The sequence below is a fragment of the Strix aluco genome, chromosome 16 (assembly GCF_031877795.1).
Source record: "Strix aluco isolate bStrAlu1 chromosome 16, bStrAlu1.hap1, whole genome shotgun sequence".
NCBI classification, from domain to species: Eukaryota; Metazoa; Chordata; class Aves; order Strigiformes; family Strigidae; genus Strix; species Strix aluco.
Genome location: NC_133946.1, coordinates 7,179,655 through 7,205,653, shown reverse-complemented (window position 1 = coordinate 7,205,653; position 25,999 = coordinate 7,179,655). Strand labels below are relative to the sequence as shown.

The 25,999-nt window shown below is 38.7% G+C and overlaps 1 protein-coding gene across 13 annotated transcripts in view; it reads left to right on the top strand.

Moving 5' to 3' along the window:
• The window catches only part of ANO5 (anoctamin 5), a 60,650-nt gene extending 35,931 nt beyond the window's left edge, over positions 1-24,719 (top strand). For 11 of the 13 annotated variants that reach the window (XM_074842523.1, XM_074842526.1, XM_074842524.1 and 8 more), the window contains 14 exons: positions 1,676-1,842; positions 2,740-2,874; positions 4,115-4,220; positions 4,310-4,370; positions 5,953-6,104; positions 9,955-10,029; positions 10,710-10,932; positions 13,458-13,627; positions 14,721-14,818; positions 15,066-15,196; positions 17,482-17,687; positions 18,753-18,934; positions 20,032-20,137; positions 21,015-24,719. In XM_074842523.1, coding sequence (XP_074698624.1) covers positions 1,676-1,842; positions 2,740-2,874; positions 4,115-4,220; positions 4,310-4,370; positions 5,953-6,104; positions 9,955-10,029; positions 10,710-10,932; positions 13,458-13,627; positions 14,721-14,818; positions 15,066-15,196; positions 17,482-17,687; positions 18,753-18,934; positions 20,032-20,137; positions 21,015-21,236 — 2,034 coding nt within the window. In that variant the 3' untranslated portion in view covers positions 21,237-24,719. The remainder of the gene's footprint in view (positions 1-1,675; positions 1,843-2,739; positions 2,875-4,114; positions 4,221-4,309; positions 4,371-5,952; positions 6,105-9,954; positions 10,030-10,709; positions 10,933-13,457; positions 13,628-14,720; positions 14,819-15,065; positions 15,197-17,481; positions 17,688-18,752; positions 18,935-20,031; positions 20,138-21,014) is intronic. The other 2 variants (XM_074842525.1, XM_074842530.1) reach the window with 1 other exon arrangement.
• The last annotated feature ends 1,280 nt before the right edge of the window (positions 24,720-25,999 follow it).

Below are 25,999 nucleotides of genomic sequence, written 5' to 3'. Positions count from 1 at the left end.
GCCCCCCTTACTACTTGGTTTTTAGGTCCTGAAATGTTTCTTCCTATGGATGAGTTTCTAGGGTGTACTTATGTGTCACTTGCATAATTTGTAAGAGACTTATTCCATAGTATATTTCTATAATGTTTATGATGCAGGTTATGTGGTAATACGTTGGAAAGATTATAACAAGGAATGAACACCTACTGTAGGTGCATGCACTCAGCTGTGTGTGTATAGGGTGTGTACAGGTAGTGCATACTACCTGCAGTTATGTAAATACTCTTGGGATCATACCGTGTTGGGACTGAAGTCAGATGAGTTGCGTGTGCCCTACAGTTCAGTGGGGGGTGGTCACGTGTCCATCTCAGGTGAGTTTTGGTGAGCTTCTGAATGTTGTGTTTAATTCGTTGCATGAATCTTAAATTCTTTCCTTGTTTTTAATAGTTATTTCAGATTTATCACAAAGCTTTAGTGAACTTAAACTGCTTATTTATATCTGTGAGTTCTACCACAACATGTTTTTAAATACTTTATATAAATTTATATTTTTGAATGTTTCAAGTATTTTTGTCCTCCCTTAGAAAATGGAAAGAAATGGATGAATGAACATTCTTTAGGTTTTCAGGAGGAAAGTTTAGCTGATCAGAATCTGAGCTGTAGAAGACTAGTCTAGCCTGGGAAGTGCTTTATACTGTTGGGACTACCAAATCACAGATAACAAAAAGCAGTACAGCCAACCTTAAATGTTAAGAAATTGCATCAAAAAAAATTCCAAAAATCATGAGACAGACTTACAAATCATTGTCTAAAAAATAACTATTTAACCTTTAAAAATAGTTTTAAAATGCAAACTTTAGGTTGTTTAAACTTCCTGATTTCTCTTTAGAAACCAATTTTTCATGCTTTTCTTTGTGTCTGAGAGACATCCAGAAAAAAAGGAAAACCCAGATCACAAACTGAATATTTGACATAGCCAAATATTTCTTAAAGGCAGAGCTCTACAACACAAAATAAAATTACAAGAGCTGTCACGAACTGCGGTTATTTTGTGCTGTTTAATTTTTAGGAAACTGATGAAGTTCCAATATTTTCTTAGCTTTTGGCAGGTAGCGAGGAACACCACTAAGTTAATTAGTGTCAGGATTTCATTTTGCATGTCCTTGCCTTACACCTTGAGAAGCCACAGCACAGAGTACATCATAGTGCTATGGCTGGAGGCAGGAAACAACTTCAATTTATATCACCTAGTTTCCATCTCTCAGTGAAATGCTTTTGGCTGCGCAATTTACAGTGAGACTGAAATAAGAAGGACAGGATTTAAATATGCATCATCTTTACTGAAGTTGAGTAAAATGGTGATTTTCTGCTTTAGAGAAGCTTGAAGTTCTGCAGTTGCATATGCTACACCAGTGTAAAGGAACAACCCATTCACTGCAGTAATCTCCCAGTGTGAACAAGTCTGTGGTACCAACACAACACTGGTGTGACGGAACGTGATGTAGTTAGAGTGCAGGCAAACGATGTCTAAGATTGATAGATGTTTTCTGAAAATGTGCATTATCTTTAAATATTACATATAAGGGTTCTACTTAAAGTGATGAAGTACAGTGCTAAGTTTGACTTCAAAATTGTTTCAGTTGACACAATGTTAAGAGGAGTGCATCAACATTAACGTTTGTTTCTTTCAATGTAGTATTTGAGTCTGTCGATGAGCTGTTTTGCCTTTACTCTGATTTGCTCACAGTGCCAGTACTGGAAAAAGGCAAACGATCCGAACTGTGAGAGTGAGAGATACACGCTCTACATGGAGTGGGCCCGCTTCTTGCGGTTCTACAAAGAACAGCCTTTAGACCTCATCAGGTAAAAGCCTGACTGTGTTTTATTATATTTACTTGGTTTTTAGTGCAATATGAGTGTGTATGCATTTGTAGCTTGATCCTGCTGGGAAATTTTTACTGCTTTTAAGATCCGATGAGTATTGGATACTTAATTGGGCACTGGGTCCTTAGAGGATGCAACACAGGTTTTTACTAGCAACTGGAAAAATGTTTTATCTCAGATCAAGCCTCTCTCAATCTAGCCAGTGCTCCTGGGGTCAGGTATTTTACAGATAATTCAGCTGTAGAGAAACACATGCAAAGAATACCTTGCATTTTGCAATCAATATCTGCCACAGTTTTTAAAGATTGATTTGAATTTCAGCACAGACTTGAAAAAACACTGATAAAATCAGCTTTGAAGCTTGACTCTTAATTCAGTATTAAACCCAAATTTAAACTAACTTTATCCAAGATCGCTTTGATTCAGTCATATAACAAAAACGTTACTTTATTCACAGGTTACAATTGCCCCATTTGTAACACAGCCAGTTGTATTTCTGAGAATTATCCATTTGTTCTAACCATAGCATCAGAACTGTTGTGCCCAGTTTCATGTGTATAACTCCTTGGAAAATCAAAAAAGTAAATCTTCATTTACATTGTCCTGTGGGAAGGAGAAAGAGTGATTTTTTTCAAGCTGGAGCTTCTGTTAGGAGATAAAAAAAGGGTCAACAGAGGCCATATATTCTGTTCATTCAGCTTGCGTAACTTCTCACAGATAGCTTCAAATCTCATTTTTCCAGTGTACGTCAACGCATTTACTGTTCCGTTAAGTGAGAATTTTGCCAAGTGTTTCATTTTGACTCTGGCCAGTTTGCTCTATTGCAGTTTCAAACTTTGCTTTGTATTCCTATTAATTGCATTTTTTTGTGTTTAGGAAGTACTATGGTGAGAAGATTGGCATCTATTTTGCCTGGCTAGGATTTTACACTGAGATGTTATTCCTTGCAGCAGTTGTTGGCTTAATCTGTTTTCTTTACGGCTTGTTTACAATGGATGAAAATATGAGCAGGTGAGTGTAATGTTGAAAATCTCCTGGGCTTATAATGGGAAAAGCTAAGCAATGTGAAAAATTAATTCTTGCAGAAAAACAGTTAACAAGCTTTTAAAGCTTGTCAGAGCAGACAGATTTGTTCTTCGGCTATCTTTATTGACTGAAATGGTGGTGGATGGCTAATGCAGAACTTGTGACTATTAATTAGTAAGACTCAATTTGTAGGTTAAAAGCAATACTTTATTGCCATTTGGCAATATCTTTTTATATTGGAGTACCTGCAATACATGAAGCCCTAAGACTACCAGTGACATCTCTCAAAATTGTTTCAAGTGTTTATTGTTGCCTTAAGCTTTTTCTATTTTAATCTATCTCTCAGAGTAGTCCGTTGACCTGTTTCTGTAGGTCATCATTTCTACTAACTACCAAAAGCATGAGTACAGGACAGATCAGCAGTGTTCTCCTGTCAAAGAGGAATCCAGTATCTCGGAAGCTAGTTTGCTTCTTTTTAAAAAAACATTATATTTGTTTGTTCAAGGGTCCCAAGTTTTCTTGTATTCACGGATTTGGCGGGAGGGTGGATGAGTGGGGAGAGGAAAAGAGAGTTGACGTTTCATTGCTCACTGTTTTATATAAGAAGGCTTCCAGAAAATGTTGAGTTTTAACCATAAAAGATGAATAAAATTCTCATCCATTCTATTGAATTCTGTATTTTTGAGACTTACATTTTGGCTAGGTTCAGAATTCACCTGGGAATACTGCTGTAGATGTTCAGATTTCTCTGGATATTGAACGACTATCACAGAATTGTAAACTTCACCCACTGTAGTACTTAATTGAAGTAGCAAATTTTACTGTAGATAGCAAAGCTGAATTTTTAGCTGCTTTTAGAAAAGATGTTTTTAATGCATTACTAACCTGATAAGAAATAACATAGTTTATATCTCACCTGAAAGCTGTGCATGTGCAGTACAGCTCCTTACAGACTTTTGATTCGTTACTGATAGAGTTGGAAAGCCCATACCAAGTGAATTGCTAGTTTTCCTCCTTGGAGCAGCTGCTACATTTCTTGGCTTGCCCTGACCAACCGTAGGTTAACACCAGTGAATGTGGCAAGACTTGGCACCTTTTCTGTGAAGCTGCAAATGTCGAGCTTTGAACAAACAAAGCTCTTTATTTTTTTTTTAAAAAATGAATTTCATATAGTACCTCTTGAGATGCTATGAAAACAGATGCTGTACAATGTTTTTCTCCTCAGCAAAGAAATCTGTGACCCTGCAATCGGAGGAGAGATCATCATGTGCCCTCTTTGTGACCAAGACTGCGAGTACTGGCGACTAAACACCACCTGTGAGTCCTCGCAGGTCCGTATCTGGCTCTCCAGCCGCTTGTCGCTTTTGTTCATACTGAAAACTGTTTTGGTACTGACCTGTTCCTGTGTTTTCTGTTGTAGTATTCCCATTTGTTTGACAACGTGGCAACTCTTTTTTTTGCCATTTTCATGGGCATATGGGGTGAGTACATTTGATAAGTTTTATGTCAAGCAATAAGGAGATCTTGGCCAAACTGCTGAGGGACACTGGAAGTGGGAAGAGGAGGAATAATAGCTTCACTTTAATATCCTGCCTCAGATGCAAAAGTGATGAAAGACTAAAAATAATTTTAAGTTACAGAGGAATTAGGCTTTAAAAAACCCAGCAGATATCTAGGATATCATAAGCATTGCGTACTCTGTAGCTGCTAACATTTGTTTCTTTGCCTAGTAACCTAAGACAGAGTAGTCCAGCCTTTATGCAGCCCTTGTAAGAGCCTGTCTAAGCCCTGCAGTGTCCCTCTGAGGGCGTAGAGAGCTTTTGTGCCCTTTCGCTGGATGGTGATCCAGCACTACCACTTTATGAGCAGCACTTCTAGGGTGAGAATCAGTTGGCTTCTACTCCAGTGAAGTTCATACGTTACAGTATGTTTTGATGATGCAGAAATAGGTGGATTTCCTGACTCTCGAAGCATGTTTTCACACAAAGTGATGCTTGTTCAGACTTTAAGATCATACTGTCTTGAATACCTGTTCTTTTCTTAAACTCTGTGAATGGGTTTGTAGATGCAGGGTATTGTTTCTTATTTCCTTAAATACCTTGTCTCCTGTTTCATTCAGTTTGTATGAAATAACATTATTAAGTCTTTGATTTGAATATAGATATTTCATTAACACGCAAAGATCTCTGTGTGCTAATAGAAAAACCTATTTGTGTGTTTGTTACGGAAGGACCTAGCTGCTAACTTTTTTTCATAAAGAATTCTCAAAAAAAACTTTGAGAAAGATAACGTTGTATGTCTGTTTTACTAATCTTTTCTTGCTTTTAAGCACTAGCATTTGAGTGAGATGGATTAGTCGTTCAGGAAGTACCAGCAAAAGATTTTAGAACTGCAGAAGATAAGTTTTCCAGTGTTTGTGTAAACCGTAAAGCCTCTCCAGTTCAACCAAGAACAATCAGATTACTAAACGTTTACATATGAAAGTAGTTTATAGAGGGCTTTTAAAATGTTACATAGTATTGTAACTTTTATATTTGTTTATTTTAGGTATGAAATCAGTTCCCTCTAGTGTCTTAAAAATTTCTTAAGCCAGCCTCACTCTTGATCATATGAAAAGCATCATTCACCATCTTTAAAATGACCATGATATCAAATAATCATCAAAAAGCAACAGAAATCTTTAAACATACTACTTGAAAACAGTTCTGTTCATGTGTAACAGGTTTATACACAAGCAATTAGTTGAATTCCGTGCTGCTATTTGCATATGAAAAGTAGTTAAACTGTAATTGAATGTGGTCATCATAACCATGGAAATACCCATATCCTGTCTTGGCATCTTCCTTGTCATCCACTCCTGGAATTCAATTAGCTGATAATTACTTAATCCATATTATGGTTTTAGCTGTGAACTTTAATAGACAGTCCAAAAAAATAGATGGGTCACACTGTGAGGATAAATAATAGACTGCAGAATAGAAGCCAGTGCAGAAATAAGTTTAACTTGGTTCATGAAATTGATCACTTCTCCCATAACTGAATTTTGACACTTCCAAATTGCAGTTACACTTTTCTTGGAGTTTTGGAAGAGACGGCAAGCTAGACTGAAATATGAGTGGGATTTGGTTGATTTTGAAGAGGAACAACAACAGCTCCAGCTGAGGCCTGAGTACGAGGCAAAATGTACCCATAAGAAGAAGAATCCTGTAACGCAGGTAATGAGCGTGCTGGGTTGACATGCATGCAAATTCAGTTGTGTGCTGACAGCTTGATAACGTGAGTTGTGTCTCAGGAACATGTCTGTATGTCAGGGCTAGGGAAAGATTTGTGAGACACACGTAGGTGATGCTGCATTTACACTGGAGCAGGGCAGGCCCTCAGCTGTTAGGTCTCCACAGAGCAGTCTTTAGGCCGCTGTGAGCTTGGCTGAAATACGTAGAACCACCATGATGCCAACCACGCCCTCTCTGGGTGGTTGCATTGAATATCAAAGCAGAATTTGCTAACATGTTATTTTCTGGCTGACAGCACCCAGTTGAGTACTGAGGTTTGTGCTCTTTGACTAGTATGAGAGATACCCGCTAGCTGCTGACAGCAGCACAGCTGTGTTAGCACCAGTAAATCCTGGGGTCTTTTTCCCCAGGCGAGGGGCTGTCGCGGTGTGGCTGTCCTGCTTTCCAGTCTGAAGGTAACAGCAGCTGAGGGCTGTCAGCACAGCGGCCTCCTGCACGGGACAGGCATGCCCCAGCTCCTGGACCATGGCTCTCTGCCAGCAGATGCCTTTGTTATCTAGGCTTTAGACACAGAATAATGAGAACATGGGGGTTTTGCCTCTGGAGCGTGCACATAACTTTCATTAATTATTCTCTATTGATTTTAATTTCCACTGGAACTGATAAATCAGGAATACAGAGGCAAAGTTTATGGCTTTCACTTGGCTAACACCATCTTTACAGTGTCCTTCACATTTCAAGGGAGGAGTCTCTGAAATCTTCACACCTTGAAAAGCACTCTTTCTCATCCCTACACGACATATGAAGAAACAGTTGTTTTGATCTAAAGATACATAAGTGGGACTAGCTGTGGTTTTGTTTCTGATATACAACCAGTTTGGGGAATGCTAGAGAGATGAAGGTTGCTGAAGCCCTTTGTCTGAAATCTAATTGAGATACAATTAACCACACTATTTAACTCTGCTAAGTGTTCTGTAGAAATACTTACTAGATGTTAATGGTCTCCATTTAAATTTAATTTAGGTAGAAGTTATTTGACAAATTTAGGGATCAGATGGTTGCATTCCAATACAACATCTACTACCTCAAATTGACATGTTTTTAAATCATCCTTCCTCCTAGAATTGCATATAAAAAACTTATTTTCACTAGTCATAAGTATACTCGGATAACACAGTCTTCAGAAGAGAAATAGAAGCTTAGCCAGAACATCAGAAGCATCATTGTTTTATACACCATAGCCCTGTCTTTTAGGACTTCTATCCTTAATTATTAGGAAATATATATGCTAATCTCACTTCTCATGAGAGACAGTCTTTTCTGCCTCTCCTACCCCTTCTGCACATGCAGCATTAATGCTGCTGTTCTTATACCTGTAACTTGTGCACTTGGACTGTACACTGTACAAGTTATGCAGAGATCTTTGATAACCGTGCACTGTGATTTTGAGTGTAGCTCTGCTGAGGTATTGATTTCTGCATTCTCAGGAAAATGGTTTCAGGTAAATCAGTTTTTGATTAGCTAGTTCAGCTAGTTCACGCAGGCGGTTCATGGCCCTTGTGTGCTCTGAAGTAACGGGCTGCAGCAGAGGGTAATTGTGTGAGGACGGGGAAGCAATGGGCTGACTCGTAGGCAGTGGTTACGTACTGCACGGACCAAAACCCACAGTCTGGCGAGGTGAATGAGCCATGGCAGATCCAGCCAGAGATGGCACGGGTGAGGTGCGTTTGTGTAACTGTCCTGAGGGAGAAGATTGTTCTCTAAATTCATGCAGATCTCTTTGGTAGGATGGTTTATTTGGACTTTATTTAGAAAATAGAAATTGGACCATAATGTTCAAGAGCGAGGTACTACTGCACTGCTCTGTGCTTTCTAAGTATGTATTAACAATCACCATGAAAATTCAGTGACTGTACAATCCTTTATTTTATGACACATCAATTTATTACCTTGGTGGATTTGCAGAAGCTTTTGTGCAGCCGGGTTTAGCGGTGATCCTTATCAAAACCCAGTTATAGCAAACCATACAGGTTAGTCATGCTGTAGTGTAATTTCCTTTCACTAGATAACATGCAGGACTGAACACATGAAGGGACAGTGCTTTCAAATAAGTTAATTTTGCAGACTGATAAGGTAATATGGATACAGGTCACTGAGTTTCTTGTGTCCCAAGGATGGATTTGCTTTGCTCAGAAAATTATTTCCTCATTATTCCTGGCCATGTTTCAAAGTTCTAGGTGCACTGAAACAGAAATTGCCCATCTTGAGGCTTTAATTAACACCTCATTTGCTCATGGTGCTAAACTATCTAGCTAGGTCATAGCTAAAATCTGGTTTTGCTGATTATGGTAGAATCTTAATTTACATAAATAATGAGGCATTCCATTCAAACTTAGCTCTATCATTGCACATTATTGCTTACAGTTTGTTCTAAAGTAGAAAACTTGTCGAATAGCCTAGAATGTGTGAAACATTTGTTCTTAGTATAGAATATATGTATTATTTATTAATACAAAATAGGTATAGAATGTAATGAGCCTAGGTAAAGTCACCTGATATCTGTGCTTGTATTTTATCTTCAGCTGCTTTTTATAGTTTTATTAATAGAGCCTTCAACTGTTATCATCAAAAAAACTTGTTGTGACTTGAGACTACAGTATTGATAATTGCACTAAGTAAGTATACTTAGTGAGATTCTGGCAGTATATCTCTCCTGAGAGAACACCACATTACACCTCAAATGAAATCACTTTGATATGAGCATGCTGACTGACTGAAGAATATCGCCGTCAAGAAGCAGCACGTGTGGAACTGCTGCTGCTTGGTTGTGTCAGGGACAAATGTGCAGCTCAATTGCAGACGCTGTATTCAGCATAATTACGCCACATTATGCTGGTCTGTTCGGCACATACTGGGCCTTTGTGAAACAGAAAATGAATCCCTTCAACCACATTTTACAAGTTCAATATCTTCTGTTTCAAAACAAGCATTTTCTGGTTCAATATACTTATTGATAATATGCTTAATATTGCACGCGCCTGTGGTAATCGGTGCCCCTTTGTCCAAGTTGGAAGCGTAAGCACGCTACAATGCCTTGTCCCAAAGATTTATCAAATTCAGATTATCTTTTACTAAATCTTCTTCCACTGGTGTTAGTTCTTAAATGATCCTTTTTTAACACATGTAATCTGATATTTTAGGAAGTAGAATTGGTTGCGAAAAAGAGAACTTTACACGAACATGGAACATTGTTCATGTGCTATGTGGGGATACTCTCCTGGGTAAGGCCTAGGTGCCTGAGACTGGCAACTAATGAATATAGCCATTTCTTCAATTAAAAAAAAAATTGAAGGAGTGGAGGAAAATGCTCTCTGGCTGTGTGGAAAAACATGGTACATCCAAATAAATGACTGTTTTAAGAAGCTTTGACATGAGGAGTTTCTTAAATTTCAGTCCAGTTTTGGACTCGGAGCTGTATGACAGCTGGCCTAGCATTACAGTAACAGTTCTGTTCATCTGACAAAGGAGGTGGTCTGTTTCCTGCAGCTACTGATTGATTTTTGGAAAGGTTTAACCATTCTTTCCAAGTACTGTCTTTACTTTTAGCGTTGTTATGGCTGCTTCTGTCCTGATTTTATTATTTTTTTTTTTTTTTTTTACCCCCAGCACATTCAAAATGAAGTCCTATCTGCCCTTCTAGAGAGGGGGTTTCTGAATGGTTTTCCTCAGATGTGGGCACTTTCACACAGCTGATGAGAGCTCTGTGTGCTGCTTGATGTTAGAATAAGATTTTGGATTTGTGAACTGTGCTGTGCTTGCTTGACTGTTTCAGGAGATGGAGCCTTATTTGCCTATAACTAGCCAAGCTGTGCGGTTCTGCATCTCAGGAACTACAGTGTTGTTCTGGGTGAGCATCTTTTTGAATCATCACTTTAACACATATCAGAGTTGCCGAGCGTCACTAATCATGACATTAACGCAAACTGGTTTTAATCGTGATATTAACATGCTTTTAGTACTGTCCTGCAGATTTCTTGCTCTCATGCAAAATGCGCTTCAATTCAATTAAAAAAAAAAAAGAGACCTTGGAAATCTGTCATTAATTAGTAATTTGATTGGACATTTTAGCATAAGGATAACTTTTTCTCTGGCTTATGTGCTATTTACTGACTATACTGAAAAAATTTGTAGTAAAGGCAAAAAAACCCAAGTATTACTCGTTACAATGAAATATCTACATATTCCTCTGTAGAAATATCTGCAGAGTGAATTTCAGGGTGGACAGTGAATCTAACTTGTCCCTTCCATCTCCATTTCTGAGTCTGTATTCTCCTGCACTATTTTTTTTTTTTAATATTAGATTGTCTGCTTTTCTTGTGTTAACAAAATAATTTTGTTAGGTTTAATGTATCAATATAAGGAAGTATTTTGCCTGTGTACTTTGCATTTCACTGCTCTGAACTCATACCCATAAAGAATAAAATTTTATAAGTATAAGGCATGATGATTTACATCTCATTTCAAAAGTTACATGCATGTAGCTATACTGAGCTGTAAGTGTATTTCAAATCTCTCTCCATTCCTTAGGTGTCTCTGATTATAGCTAGCATGATAGCTGTGATCGTGTATCGTCTTGCAGTATATGCTGCCTTCGCCAGCCTTATGGAGAACACTCAGACTTTACAGCCTATCAGTGGATTACTGACCCCTCAGCTGGCAACTTCAGTCACAGCTTCCTGCCTGAATTTTGTCATCATCATGATACTGAATTTCTTATATGAGAGAATAGCCATCTGGATTACTGATATGGGTAAGCAATGTCCTTGAAGACAAAACTTTCAGGGAATCACTAAGGGTAGAACCCATCTAGAGGTGCTCTGTGTAGTTTATCTCGAGTACAGTGGCAGCACTAGGTCGTTAGTGTGTGCCTTGCAGCAGTGACTCAGCTGTATCCATGGCCATACTGAACATTTTCCCTGCATTTGAATAGTTATCATAAGCTGGTTTCTCTTACTATAATGTTTGCTTATATTAAAACCAGTCTACAGAGACAAACATAGTTCTGAACGTAATTAAAAATTGTGTTATATTAGAGCCACCAAAGCAAGATCAAACTACCTTGATTTAGCGGTGTTTCAATTAGAAATCCTGAAGATGTATTTTTAAAAATAGATCATATCTTTCACAGCCTTCTTAACAAGAAAAAAGACTGAACAATCATGTCTCTTACTTTGAGGGAAAAGTTAGGAGGCTGGGGGATATGATAGTATATTTTCCAGGGTTTTCTCTTGGTTCTGTTCCTCTTAGCTATGGATTTACAGATTCGGAGTAGCTACAGACTGAAGGGAGAGATAGAGCAGGTTGAGAAGTTGGGCCCAAGATGTGTCATTGTGGCTGTAGCCATTGGTGGCATTGCCTGCAGTAGGCTCATTCCAGAGCTGGAGGAGCTGGCAGGCAGGCCCAGAAAGATCTATTACTTTTGCAGCAGGTTTTGTCTGACTGTGGCTGGCTTGCTTGCTGGAAATAGCCTTTCCTAGAGACCTTCTCACGTATTTTTCTTTGTTAGCCCTTAGTGATTTAGATACATGAGTCCCTGCAGGTGCTTTATGGAAAGAAAGAATTGCAGAATATTCAGCTGGGGTGAAGAGCTGAAAGTATTAGGTATTTGTAGTTTGTACAGCTGTCATAAAACATCTTTCTTTATGAGGTCTTACAAGTGGAATCAAGAATTGAAAGGTGTTTCTGTAGAAACTTCATGGGATGTTGCACTGGGTTTATTTTGATTTGTCATGGACCATTTCTTGTCTCAGAGATCTGTATTGATCTCACAATGGCTAAATTAGCCCAAAGAAAGACAGAACAAGTAATAAGTGAAATTACCCCTAGGAAAAAAAACAACCAATCAACCAACCAAATAAAACCCAACAAAACCCCACACAACCCCCCAAAAAAACCCCTCCAAAAACTAGAAAATAATTTTTTTTTTTTGATTTTTCTTTCTTGAAGTCCATGAATTATAAGCACGAAGGCTCGGCAATATTATTTTGCTGGTTGCAAGTGCGGAGGATTAATTTCTTAAGTGTCAGTACTACCTGTGGTTATCAGTTCTAGGGGGAAGACAAAGGTGTACTTCTGTGGGACTGCTGCCCTCCTCTGGCGGCCGCGGCAGCTGCGCTTAGCCCAGGCTTAGAGTCACAGTAGGGCCCAGGGTATGAAATGTTGGCTGTGGCCATCAGGATTGTCCGTTCTAACTCTTTTCACTCCGGAATTCTTTAAAAAGGTTAGGCCAGCTTTTGTTTTCAGACGTGCAGGTGTAATTTAGCTGTGGTGCTCTAAACATTGAGTGTCTGACATAAACATTTGACAGCTCGCTGCCAGTAAAAATACTTCAATGAGCTGCAACCTAGGCAGAGTACCTAATCTAAGTACTGCCTCCTCTGGAGTGCACTGCAGCTTCCCAGTAAATGCCTCCTGTCATGCAAACTTATGCCAAGCTTGGAAACAATTTACTCAGATATATAAAATAACTTTGTCATAGGGCCGGTGAGTTCAACACGTCTGCCAACTCCTGACCAATTCACAGGGATGTGAATGCTTGTGGTGTATTTTCTTCCCTTCTCCCAGCTTGAATTGGTTATATGTTATCATTTAATAGGACGTTTTAACAGTATTGTGCACAGGGCTTCCTGCTACCTTTAAAAATGTAAAACATGATGGAGAATGTGATGATGAAGGCAGCAAAACCTTAAGCAAAGGCTTAATGATGTTCAGGACCACTGAGATACCTGTATCCTTCCCTGTTTTCTCCCCCCACTATGAGTCTCATCTTTGAGACACAGGACCCATCCAGTTTCTGCTGATTTTAATGTTACACACATAAAACATAATGAAAAAAACAATACTGTAACGTATTTCATTGCCACAAGGAAAAAAAAAAATCTTTTATCATGTGCATTGCCAACAATGAAATTTTCATAGTCTAGAAGACCCTGCTAGTTAATGTTTGAGATTCATCTTGGATCTCCTAAAAATAGCGTAAGATTTTTGTGATGGACAAGTGCTAGAGGACAGTGCAAAGAAGGGGAAATTGAAGCTTATAAATATTTCAGGAGTGAATTTCACTTGCCTGTCTTCTCAGAGCATTGCATTGTAAATTAAGGGCAGGGTGTCTGAGAGCAGGAATTCCATCTGCTGAACTGTTTGTAGGTGGTGGTTTTGGGTTGGTTTTTTTTCCTCTTTGGGATATAAAGGCACAGTGGGTGATAAGTATTTATGAATCTGTATCCTTTTAAAGGGAATAAAGGAAAATAAAATTACTGTTTTCTGATTTCACAGAGATTCCCAGAACTCATATGGAATATGAGAACAGGCTCACAATGAAAATGTTTCTGTTCCAGTTTGTCAACTACTATTCATCCTGCTTCTATGTGGCCTTCTTCAAAGGGAAGTTTGTTGGTTACCCAGGTGCCTACACGTACATGTTTAATCGCTGGCGAAATGAAGAGGTAGGACTTTCTCGATTAAGGTGGATTAAATAATAATAAACTAGTTTAAACTCTTTATCCCCTCCAACCTGTGCAGTCATAAATTGCCAGCTGCAGATTTGGCCTGGAATGAGCTGGACCTCAGCTGGCGATCCAGGGACTGATGGAGGGCCTTCCAAGGACTCTTCATGCCGTTGCTAGTCAGGGAAACGCCAGCAGTGAAAATCTGTGGCTCTCAGTCACGAGGGTGAAAAATCAAAAAGCTTTTCTTGGCCCTAGTTCTTCTGAAATAACAGTGGATCTTGCCATAGCTCTTAAGTGATCCTCTAGCCTGAAGAAAACTAGTATAAATGGAAATGGTCTCTGGCCTTTGGGTGTCTTCATAAGCTTTTTGAGGCACTACGTTTTCAGGGAAACCATTTCTTAAGAGGCACATGTTTTTTCCCCCTCATTTCATTGCTAATTATGCTGTTTGTACAGAGATGAAATATAGTATTTTATCTGAAGCATTGCTTGGGAGTCAGTAGTGGAGGAAAAACTTTATGCAAAACACAATGAAGAAATGCAGTGCACTTACTGATAAAGTATCTCCTAATACTGGTCTGGCTGCTAAATGCTTAAGAAGGTCTCAATAAAGAGCCGAAACTTCAAAACTAGTGTTCTCGGCAAACAGCAGAAACCAGATACTGGCTGGTGTAGGGATAGGAATAGAAAATGCAGGTGCTTGCTAGGTTGGAGTTGGTCTGGTGTTGAAAACTAACCGAGAGCCACCAGTCCACCTTGCTGGGGCTGTGGGGTGGCCACTGCATGCAGATCCTGCTGCCCCGTCACTCTGTGTCTGCACAGTGGTCGCCTGAAGCATCTCTGAATTACTCTGTCTTTAAATGCTTGTTACGTTTTGGTGTGTGTTTCATCAAGCACACTGTGCATTGAAAGCCCTTCCGTAACGTTTTCCTGAGGGGGTGGGTGTCTTAGCTGGCAGTTCAGGTGAAAATTAAGTATTGTTCTAGCAAGTTTTAAGAACTCCTTTCTTTCATTTACAGAGTAGTAGAATGTGGTTTATCTGCGTAGTGTCCATTATTCATTCCATTAACCCCCAATTTATCTCTGCCAGTGCGATCCTGCGGGCTGTTTGATAGAATTGACGACACAGCTCACCATAGTCATGGCTGGCAAACAGATCTGGGGAAATATCCAAGAGGCCATCGTACCGTAAGTTACCTCTTACACTGAGATGCCCATGTTAGTCCTTCCAAGAACTTCCTCTGTCTCTGATAACAAGTATTGCCATATGAAGGAAGTTGAGAACAATTCTGTAAAATAAGCACAAATTCTGACAAGTAGACTCATTTCATAGAGGCTTTTGGCCCCTTTTTGTGAAAGTGCAACAAGGAGCTTGCTTGGAGAAAGGAATACTTGATCAGCTTCTCTCGTTGTTAACTTTTTTCTTCATATACAGCTGGATTTGTAACTGGTGGGGACGCCGGAAAGCCAGAAATAATCCAGAAAATTTATACAGTCGCTGGGAGCAAGACCATGATCTGCAGACATTTGGAGCCTTAGGCCTATTCTATGAATATCTAGAAATGGGTAAGTTTAAAAATGCACATTTGGAGTTGAGGACAAGATACCTTGTACTGACACTTCCAAAAATATAGTTTCTCAATTAATTTTTATGAGTTGATGCCGCAGCTGGTGAACAGTAGACAGTTAACTGCTGAAGAAATAGGTGAGCTTTTTTTAAAAAAACAAAACAAACACAGCTGCCTTTGCATCTTAGACTACAGAGAACTCTACAGAAACACTGCAAAGACTTTGTTTCCCTCATTTGAATGGGGAACATAATTCTCAGTGCCGCCAGCTGTCTCGATGTCTGTTCTGTTCTTGTTCCCAAGCATTTTCTCAGCTGATGTCAGTGGAAATTATAAGTATGGGATGAGTGCCAGATATCCTTTAAGGATGGCTACTGCAGATACCAGATCTACGAACTGGATCAGAGAGAATCTGTTTAGCTTTAGGTTTGCACTGGTTAGTGCTTCAATACACTCCAGTAGACCAGCAGAGGGAGTGTGAGTAACAGAATAGGATTTTTCAAAGGTAACATGAACAGGTCTGCATACTGTCCTGGTTTTGGCTGGGATACAGTTAATTTTTGTTCTTAGTAGCTAGAATAGTGCTGTGTTTTGGATTCAGCATGGGATTTGGTATAAGAAGGTTGATAATATGCTGATGTTTTCAGTTATTGCTAAGATATCAACGACTTTCCAACTCCCCATGTCCTGCCTGTGTGCAGGTGCACAAGAAGCTGGGAGGGAGCATGGCTAGAGCACCGGACCCAAACTGGCCGATGAAATATTCCATATTGTGTAACATCACGCTCAGTATATAAAGGAGGGGTGGCCGAGCAAGTGGGAGTTTGCTCTCGCTTCCGGGATTGCGATTGCAGCATCTTGGTGTTTCGGGATCACTAGCTGGGAACGGGCTGGGTATCGATCAGCGGGTGGTGAGCGATCACATTCCACATTATCTGTTTGTACTTTCTATTACTGTTTTATTTTATTGCAATTATTAAACTTTTTATCTCAACCTAGAAGTCTCCCTTCACCTCTCCAATCCGTTCCCCCATTCCCTGGGCAGGGGAGGGTGAGTACCAGCTGCGTGGTACTCAATTGCCCTCTGAGCTTAAACCACAACACACATGAAATTAGTTTACAAAACCTGAGAAACTGAAACTAAAAACTAAAGCCAAACTAAATCTAAAAGAAACTTAAAAAAAATACATTAATGTTTGTCTATTATAAGGACAAAGTTTGCTGAAAAGTGGTCCCTTGTATTGTTTTATTTCTACAGAAACACTTTTAAGTGTTCTAGATCACCTAAAGATTTGTAGCTTTATTATTGTCACTTCATACACTTCATGGTGTTCCGTACAGAGCTCTGATCTTGCGAAATTCATACACTCAGAACAGTCAGTGTTGTCAGCCATGCCTGTTAATAGATATCTTTGCTCTTCCTGAATCAGAACGGAACCAGTACACTCCAGCATTGTCCTGGGGCTGCTAAACTGGTAGGAATCATGTTGCTTGTCTAAGATGAAGAACTCATGGCTGAAATTATGGAAGAGCTCATGACTGGTGTATGGGAATTTATTTTTATCCTCTACCTAAACCAGACATGATGTTCTATTTCCTGTCTTTAAAATATAGTGGCAGCATTGGCTCTGCACTGAGGCCTGTCACATTCTGTACCAAGAGACATTTCTTTTTGGTAATGATTAAAGGGATCATTTGTTAGATTTTATTTTCAATTAAACTAATGTTAAGACTCCTCAGTGGAACTATTACATACAGAATTCATATTAATATTTTGACTAAACCAATAACAATAGGTGGAAGTAAGGTGGTGATAAAAGTAAAAGCATTTCCTTTTTTTCATTTAGGAATGTAGCTGATAAGTAAAAGGAGGATGGGCTCACTCTGTACAAACTGCAGGAGAGGAAAATAGCCTGGTTTTGTTCCTCTCTCGTAATTCAGAAATTTGATGTCTGAGTACATTCCCATTCCCCTACAGTTAGGTTCCATTCATGAGAGAGCTGCAGCACCATGGAAGAATTAGTATCCAGCACCACTGGCAGCATCGTTTGACAGGACCCAAGTGCCCTGTTCCCCTGGGTGCTGCTGAATGGCAGCCCAGAGAGACTGGAGGAGTCTGGGGCTGGGGCAGGTTGTCATGTAGCTCAGGCCAGGCTGGAGATGACTTGTGCAGCCGCACAGAAGTTTGCCATTTGTTTGTGAGTGGCAACTTGCATGTTTCATTGTCTCCCTGAGGGTACTTATGTAGGGCAGATTTTGGCACTTTTGTTTTCTCCCTTGCAGTGATTCAGTTTGGATTCATTACTCTCTTTGTGGCATCCTTTCCCCTGGCTCCCCTTCTTGCTCTGATGAATAATATCCTGGAGATTCGAGTAGATTCCTGGAAATTAACCACTCAGTACAGGAGACCTGTGGCTGCGAAAGCACATAGCATAGGAGTTTGGCAAGAAATCCTGAACGGAATGGCCATCTTGTCTGTTGTCACTAATGTAAGTACCTTAACTGTGCTATGTCAGCTTTGATTCTTCCATGTACTCAGAATTTGCAGATTGAAAAATCAGCTGATGCTTTTTCTCCATCATCAACAGTATTCACTTCATCACATTACCCTACTGAGTAGGGTCAAGCCATTTGGTGGTTTGGCTTGTCCATAAGTTGATGACATGCAGCTCACAATCCACATTTCACTGGACCATAATCTTTCATTCACTTGTCTGTGTTTTCCAGTGGTTTGGAATGGCATAAGCAAGCCTGAAGCTGAGTCTGATGAAGCGCACTGATTGCCCAGAGGGGACCATAGGGGACAGGAGAGGTGCATAATTCTGTTGGCCAGATGACATTTGTGTCTTGTCACTATGAGGCCTATTCTGTGGGAATTCTGCTCGATGAACTGCTCTGGATGCCCCTGTGGGGGCAGTGGCTCAGAGGACTTTTTATAAACTGGAAACTAAATGTTCTGCTAGTATTTCATCATAAGTATAATGTAAAGCAGACTACTGAGCAAGAGAGTTGCCTCTTTTTAATGCAGAATATTAAACAGTATCTGATCTGCAAGTGTCTCAGGCAACAAACCCACTTGCAGGTATTGCCTAATTAGCAAGGTACCTGAGCATCTTAATCATCTCAAGTTTCCAGGCAAAATGTGCTCGTAGCCACTGTTTCCTTTTTAAATACAGCTGGAGAAAATGTCTCCCCTTCTTTCATAAAGTGATCACACACTGGGTTCGAGTTCATCCTTTCTCACAAGAATTCAAAACCATTTATCCTCTTTCATTAAGGAGTGCTGTTATCACAGATAGAAGACAGTTTGGGGTGAGGGGATATTTGGGATTTGGTGCCTCTTGTAAGAACTGTTCACGTGTTTTGTTCACTGAGTGCTGGTCCTTGCAGCAGAGGCTGCAGTCAGCATCTTTACCAAGGTAGGGTGCCCTAATGCTCACGCTTGCTTAAAAGATCCTGGGTTATGCCACAGAGCCACAGCACCAAAACCCCTTTATGAATCTGCTTACAAGTTCTGTGTGTCACTTAATTTCTTTTTACAATTTCTTTTTCAGGCTTTTATTGTTGCATTCACATCAGATATGATTCCTCGTTTAGTTTACTACTATACTGCTTCCGAAAATGAAGACTCGCCTATGTCTGGATACATAAACAATAGCCTGTCAGTGTTTCAAATCTCAGATTTTCCTGATAGAAACAAACCTAAATTGAATCCGGAAAACTTTGTCATATGCAGGTTGGTGTTGGTGTAATAATAACTGTGTTATCGCTTTGTTTAGAATACGGCATAAAAAGCCAATGCAGATCTAAGTAGTCCACTAGAAGGTAAATGATGTCATTCTCATCTCTCTAAAGTGTGAGAGGTAATATTTAAACTATTAACAAGACAATGCTTGAGATGGTAAAAGATCATGCCAGTAATGAAAAAAATCACCTTTTTGTTGTTTAAGAGAGTCTCATTGCTAATGTTTTTGTTTGTTTTTTTACTTAATTAAACTATCAATTTTTGAGTGATGGAGGAGATATACGTCCCTAAGGTTGCAAACTTCAGCATATGTTTTCTAAGGTTTTTAGGCTGCAATGCCTAAGTGGGCAAGGAAGTATCGTTAGGGGGATGTTTAGATTCCAAAGCTGCAAATGAGATACGGTGTTTAAAGTAAATCGGTATCATCCTAGATACCACGAAGGATCTGGGCCCTCCTGTTTTAATTTTAAAAAATAGACATTTCTCACTAGAAGCAGCATTGGAGCATCTAGAAGAATTGAGAAAGAACTTTGGAGAAGTCTATGGTAAAACAAAAGTATTGACTTGATGAAAAAAAATTCCAAAACAAATGAACCAAACAAAGCAACTCCAGCATTTTAAGAAGGAGCTACATCTGTGTGATGTTTTAGCTTTAAAGCCCCAGGAGTCTTTATCCTACTTACACATGTGAGTGTAGAACACATACTGAAGACTGTTGTTCCATTAAACCCTGCATCTGTCCAGTCCATAATCTGTCAACATCTGTCACATTTAGTCCATACTTGTCCATTACTGTGTCCTGTATTATTTGATTATTGCTTGAAAAAAAAGTAACCTATGTACAAAATTTCACTTCTCACACATCCTCATCTCTGCTCTGTTGCTGTGAATGTAAGGGTGTTTAAGCAAACATGAGATAGAAACAAATTGAGAGGCAACCTTTTTCTGCAAAAGGAAAGAGGCCATTTAAAACAAGATGAAAAGGTTCCTCAAGTGACAGCTGTATTTGCCTGTAAGTGTCACTGAGCTTGTAGTCTGTCTCAGACTGAATATGACATTTCACCTTTGCATGTCTTTCTATCCAACAGGTACAGAGACTATCGATATCCTCCGGATCATGAGAAGAAATATTTACACAGTATGCAGTTCTGGCACATTCTTGCTGCAAAACTGGCCTTTATAATTATTATGGAGGTATGTTCCCTACAGAATTTCTTTTTGAAACTGGTACCTTATGGATTCTCTAGGTAGTTACTAATGTTGCAGAAAATAGAATTGCTGAAGAGTGTAAAATAGTTCCTTCCCTGAGTAATACCAAAGTAGTAATACCAAGTAATACCAAATAGTCATGTCCTAAATGATTTCTATAACTAGGTCTTTTAACTTCAGGAAGTTAGCCTGAGAGTAAGAACAGTGAAAATAGCTGAGGAGACTGCTAGATTTGATAGAAATAAAACAGAATAAAAAAGGTCTTTATGGAGATGGAAGAGACATGCACCACCAGGACTAGCACCTTCACTCCTGCTGGTTTCATTAGAGCTGTATGTGAGGTGTCTGTATTCAAAACCCAGAAGGCATTTTGCAGTGATGTATATTGGCTAAAAATAGCTGCATCAGTAATTTGTGTAACTGGCGCTTCAGTATTAAGCCACTGTCTTGTAAGTTCTGAAGGGAGAAGGGAGTTGTTACGTTGCTCTTCTCATCCCTTTTCTTACTGTGTTTTATTGGTTCTCAATAGCTGAGCATTATCAGCACGGCAATGAGAATTTTCTAAGAAACCACACAGAGGTATTAGAAAGTGGTGCTAGGGATTCAGAACCTGATGCTTTCTATTTGGGTTTGCTAATTCATAAATGGTTTGAAATTCAAGTTTCTGCATAAAAGGAAGTGCTTTAATCTTTGTGCACATCAGTTTGTTATGTATTGTTCCAGGACAGCCAAATGAAAGGTATTCTGTTTGTGAACAAAAAAAGAAATGATCTGTTTGGTGTTAGATAAAGCAATAGGTGTTTCATTTGGTAATAAGTTGTTACATTTCTCCTGTTTTTTTGTTTTTTTGTTTTTTCCCCAGCATGTTGTATTCATCGTCAAGTTCTTTGTAGCATGGATGATTCCTGATGTCCCTGCAGACGTGAAAGCCAAAATAAAACGTGAAAAGTATTTAACACAGAAAATCCTGTATGAGTATGAATTTGAAAAACTGAAGGAGAGACTGTGTCAAGGTGGTAAGCAAGCCACGGAAGAGGAGTTCATCACTACAGAAGGGAGAATGGAGTTATCCAGAGCAATGTAGTTGAAAAGACAACTGTTTGGAATTTAGCTCATTTTAACTTTTTTATCTGTGATTTGCTCAGGATGCATGATCTTGAAAGCTCTAGGACAGTTTCAACCCTTCGCTTTCAGTCCAAAGATTTTAGACTTTTCTTTAAAAGTCTTACTGAGCATTCTAGGTTTAGTAAATCTACTTAACTATGACTTCAGTACTGTTTTCTATTTACCCATCACTTTGAATAATAAGTGTAATCTTGGATGAATTTGGATTCCCAGTATAGGGAATGTTACCCTCAAAGGGCTCACAGAATATAAGGTCATTGCCACCAAGGCCTCCCCCTGTTGCTGAATGCAAATTCCAGGCTTTATCCCAGCTGAATGAAAAGGCTATCATAGAGAACTCCTGCTGTGGAAAATGCTGAGAATTATTATTTTCATGACATGATAATTTATGTAGGAGAACACTCCTGATAAAAGGGTTTGGGGCTTTTTTTGTATTCACTGTGTCTTACAAAACATTTGTTTGCAGCTTTGAAATTCTATGCACTTTTTAGAAGAAATTGATTTTTAAAGATATATTGGCTTAATTCCACTTGGAATTATTTATAGGCAAAGAAATCAGTTAATACATAGTAATGAAGGAAAAGAAACCCATAATTTATTTTCATAAAGATGATATCTGCCAAAGAGTTTGCTCTTTAAGTGCAAGTATTGTGGAATCATCTAATTACAGTGTTTTTTGAAAAGATTTATACAATTTGGAGAAGTACAGCTAATTTATTGCTCAATCTCAAAAACTGCCATTGGAAGATTATGCTTGATATTAGTTTTGGCCAAAGCTGCTCCTTTGTGTGGGTTCTTTGTTTGGATTCTCTGTGAATGCCAGTGAAGGGCTGGTGTCTGTACTCGATGCGTACTGTAGAGTAGTACAGTGCAGTGGTGGGGAGCTGGACCGCCACACTAACTGATCTAGCTGGATGGCTTGTACATGGATTTTAAGCATGCTGAATAATCTGTGTTTACATTGTTATTGTCCATATACATAGGAGCCTGGGGGGGTGGTTTTTGATTTGTTTTTTTTTCTTTTTAATCTTCAAGAAGGATTTTTTTTTCCTGTGTTGTCGTGGGGCTTTTCTACAAAGTTACCGAGTTTATAAATATATAATAACTACCTGTGCAAAGTAGCTACCAGTTGTTTATGAATGTGCCCTCATTTTATAATTTGAAGCAGTTAGGCATTTTTATCATTTTGCTCTATATTTAAAATATATCAACACTTCCATGCTTAGTGCCTTGTTTGTTTGCATTTGGCAAAAGATGTGAAAATGATTACTGTGGGGAAATGCGCGTTTCCAAGGTGTGCTTGCAGGCATCATGATACTGTGAACCTGCACACAGAGCTGTACAGTGTTAGCCAAACCATGCCTGCCTTGGCACACTTCTGTTGTAGTTCTGTGCGAACTGCTCACAGAGCAGTTCATACCTAGACTGCTTTGATAAAGTAGCAGCAGGTTGTTGAGTTCTCTCATGCTGAAGTGCACTGGCTAGAGAGATTTGAAATTTTACTATATTTGCACTTTGAAAGTTATACTTCCTTGGAAGTATACACAAAAAAATTTAGATTTGTATTCCACATCAGCCAAATGATGTACTGTTTACTAGATCCACGACTTAAGGTTGCCATATTTTGTTTAGCAGACCTAGCCTATGTCTTGGAATACCTGGCTAGTAACCTTAATGTTGTGTCAGAGTTTTAAATCAGTATCTTGAGTGGAACCATCATTATTAGCTAAAGTGTTAACATTGAAGTGCCTACCTCGAACAAACATCACATGGTTTGGCTGCCAGTCAAGGAGTTGAAGCAGATGTACATTTCTCATTACTGTAAATTATTCAGCTTCATTCTGTGAGTTTGCTTGATAAATCGAGCACGTTGGCAGTTCATATTCATGATGAACTGACCGTGGTCTTGACTATTCAGATATAATGGATTTATTGGAGGAATGCATGTGTAAATAAAATAACTCTGCTGCTTAATGTATAAGCCAAAGAAGAGTATCAGTCACCATAGATATATATGTGCCACCAGAATTTGCACAGTGCAAGCACTTTGTGGCTGCTTACACATATACTGTTAACTAAACTGCTTAATTTAGATTTCATGGTTTTGTTACTGTTAGCAATGCAAACAATTGCTTCAAGCATAGGGTGATGAGATGCAAAACGATATTTCTATGCAAAACGTACGATCTGATTGAAGCTGAAAACAAATCTGAAAATTCAGCATTAGATGCACTATTCCTGCTTACGGAACATTCATTTGTTCAGGTCCTGTAATAAAGTGTCCTAATACGCTACGCTTGAAAAGATGTATTGTGAATAAAGAATGCTGTCTGAAAAGCAAGATGGAGGAAACAAGGAGATACCCTTGTTTGTGATACAGCATTGATATGCAGAAGCCCCGCATGCAGACCCTGAATCTGAATTGATGTTTTGACCCTTATTTCTTGCTTCTTTCAGACTTATCTTTTCAGATCACTCCCTATTTAAGGCTATACAAACAGATGTTTTGCATATGTCGTATCATACAATAGAAAGTGGAAAAAATCTGGTATCAGCTTATTTAAAAAGAAATATCTATCTTAATATATCATTAACACTTCATAGCATTACTTCTTCGTATATAGAAACTGTTGAAAAGAAAATGTGTTGTCATATTAAGAGCTAACGTCACATAACAAAATAAGTCTTAACACTTCTTATACATAATAGTTTGCCTTGTCATTAAGCAGTATTTTGACAAAAGATTATTATTGAAGTTAGGATTATAATGGTTCACATACATAGATATTTCCTGAACTGTTCTTGAAAAGTGACAAAAATAGGAAAAATGGGCTGGTCAGTTTGAGAATGTGCTAATTCTTACTGTTGGAATACTTGATTTTGATGTGTTTAATATAAGTATCTAAAAGTGTCCTTGAACCAAAGTGAAGATAGTTCTGTGTTGGAACTACTGCAATTTAAGCAACAGTAGATTGCTTTATTGGAATTAGTTAGAAAAAGAAAATGGGCCTTTCAAGTGTAATACAATCAGGGATTTATTATTTTTTTTTTCCAGTTAAAATTTAGTATTTTTACCTTGGAAAGATTTAGTGTGGTATGTCCTAAGCAAGTGACTGCAAAATAAGAGTGCTACTATAAGACACTATGCTGTTTTTTCTAGAACATTTTGTTATTGTGCTTTTACTTTTTTATGTAATACTATCAGTTTGAGACAGCAGAACAGAGTGAAAATAGATGGACTTTCCTACTGTTCTTTGTGTACTGCTTGTTTTGACTTGTACTGTCACGTAATCTGAGTGGTGTTTTTGTCTGTTAAGTATGTTGCTGATATATATGATACACTAATGTTGGAATAAATTTTTTAAACATTGCATTCAGCTAACTTATGTATATACATTTAATGAGAGCTAAATCTGGCAAATAAAGCAGTGTTTATTTTTAATATGCTGTCAGCTTGATTTTGAAAATTTCAAGAATTCAGAGAGGAGCTGAGGTATTAAAAGTTAAATGCCCAGAGAGCCTCACGGAGGAAAGTATTCATACAGATTTCTGCAACTCATTGCAGGATATTTGGATGCTGTATATAGATTTCCTGCAATTTGTAACTTCACAAGTTTCTTACACTATTGGAGAAAGCCTCCACCTGACTGTCATCTTCCACTAGATAATCACATGGTGTAACTGTCTTTTCTGTCTTTATGCGCTGTCTTAAGAATGAATTACCAAAGAAAACCCGTACTGAGTTGTGCATATATTGCAGGTAATGCACATGGACAGAGATGGCATGAGCGTGTGATAGCCCATGAGGGAATGTAGCTCAGTGAAAAAGACTCAGCACTTGCATCTTCCTTTAGGTACGGTACAAACAGTATGTTAACATACATTCATTTTCTGCCAGGCAGCTTTTCCCTTCATTCTCTGGATACAGTTTTTATTCTTGGGATGCCAGGACCTGAGGTGGCTTCTCAAGTTCTCAGTCAGTCACACGCAGTTTTCACACGCAGCACATACGTGCACTTAAATAGCTTTGAGCACATACACTGGAAAATATGGCAGAGCTAAAGCTTTTCCAAGGGACTGGTAAAATCTTACTGTTCATAGATACCTCTACATATTTTCATCTTTCTTAAAACGCCCTTCTGGCACCAGTGTAGGGCTTTGGATTAAATCACAGTGTATCTGGATTCAAATTTATGGCTTGCTCTCAATAGACAGCATCAGCACATGTTATCACTCCTGTTATACCACGTTATCAGAACTTCCCTGGGAACAGGGTCGCCTGCCAGACTTGGTAGGTCATTTCCTTTGTAACTTTGAAATAATAAATTAAGAGAGATGCAATAGCAGTAATCAAATGTAAGAAATGTATGAGATGAACAAAATAATCTTGTCAATATTAATTAAAAAAAAAAAAATTACCAAAACAAGCAGGGTGTAATTAGGTATTATGCTACTACGACAGTGCTGGTTACTGAGGTGTGGTAGATAACTTAATTAGCTACCACAAAGAAAAATGTAGTGTTAAGAAAGATGGAGAAGAAAGTGGTAGCAAAAGGAAAGTGAGAAAGGAGTAAAAACAAAAAAAAAAGGTGCTGTTGCTATTCAGGGTATAGGGGATATTTATCAATTACTGAGGTGTTAAACCTTTTCGGGTGCATTCAAGCTTTGTTTCCATTGAGGCCTGTGGTAAATGGGTAATGAAGTTGTAACTGGTACAGTTGC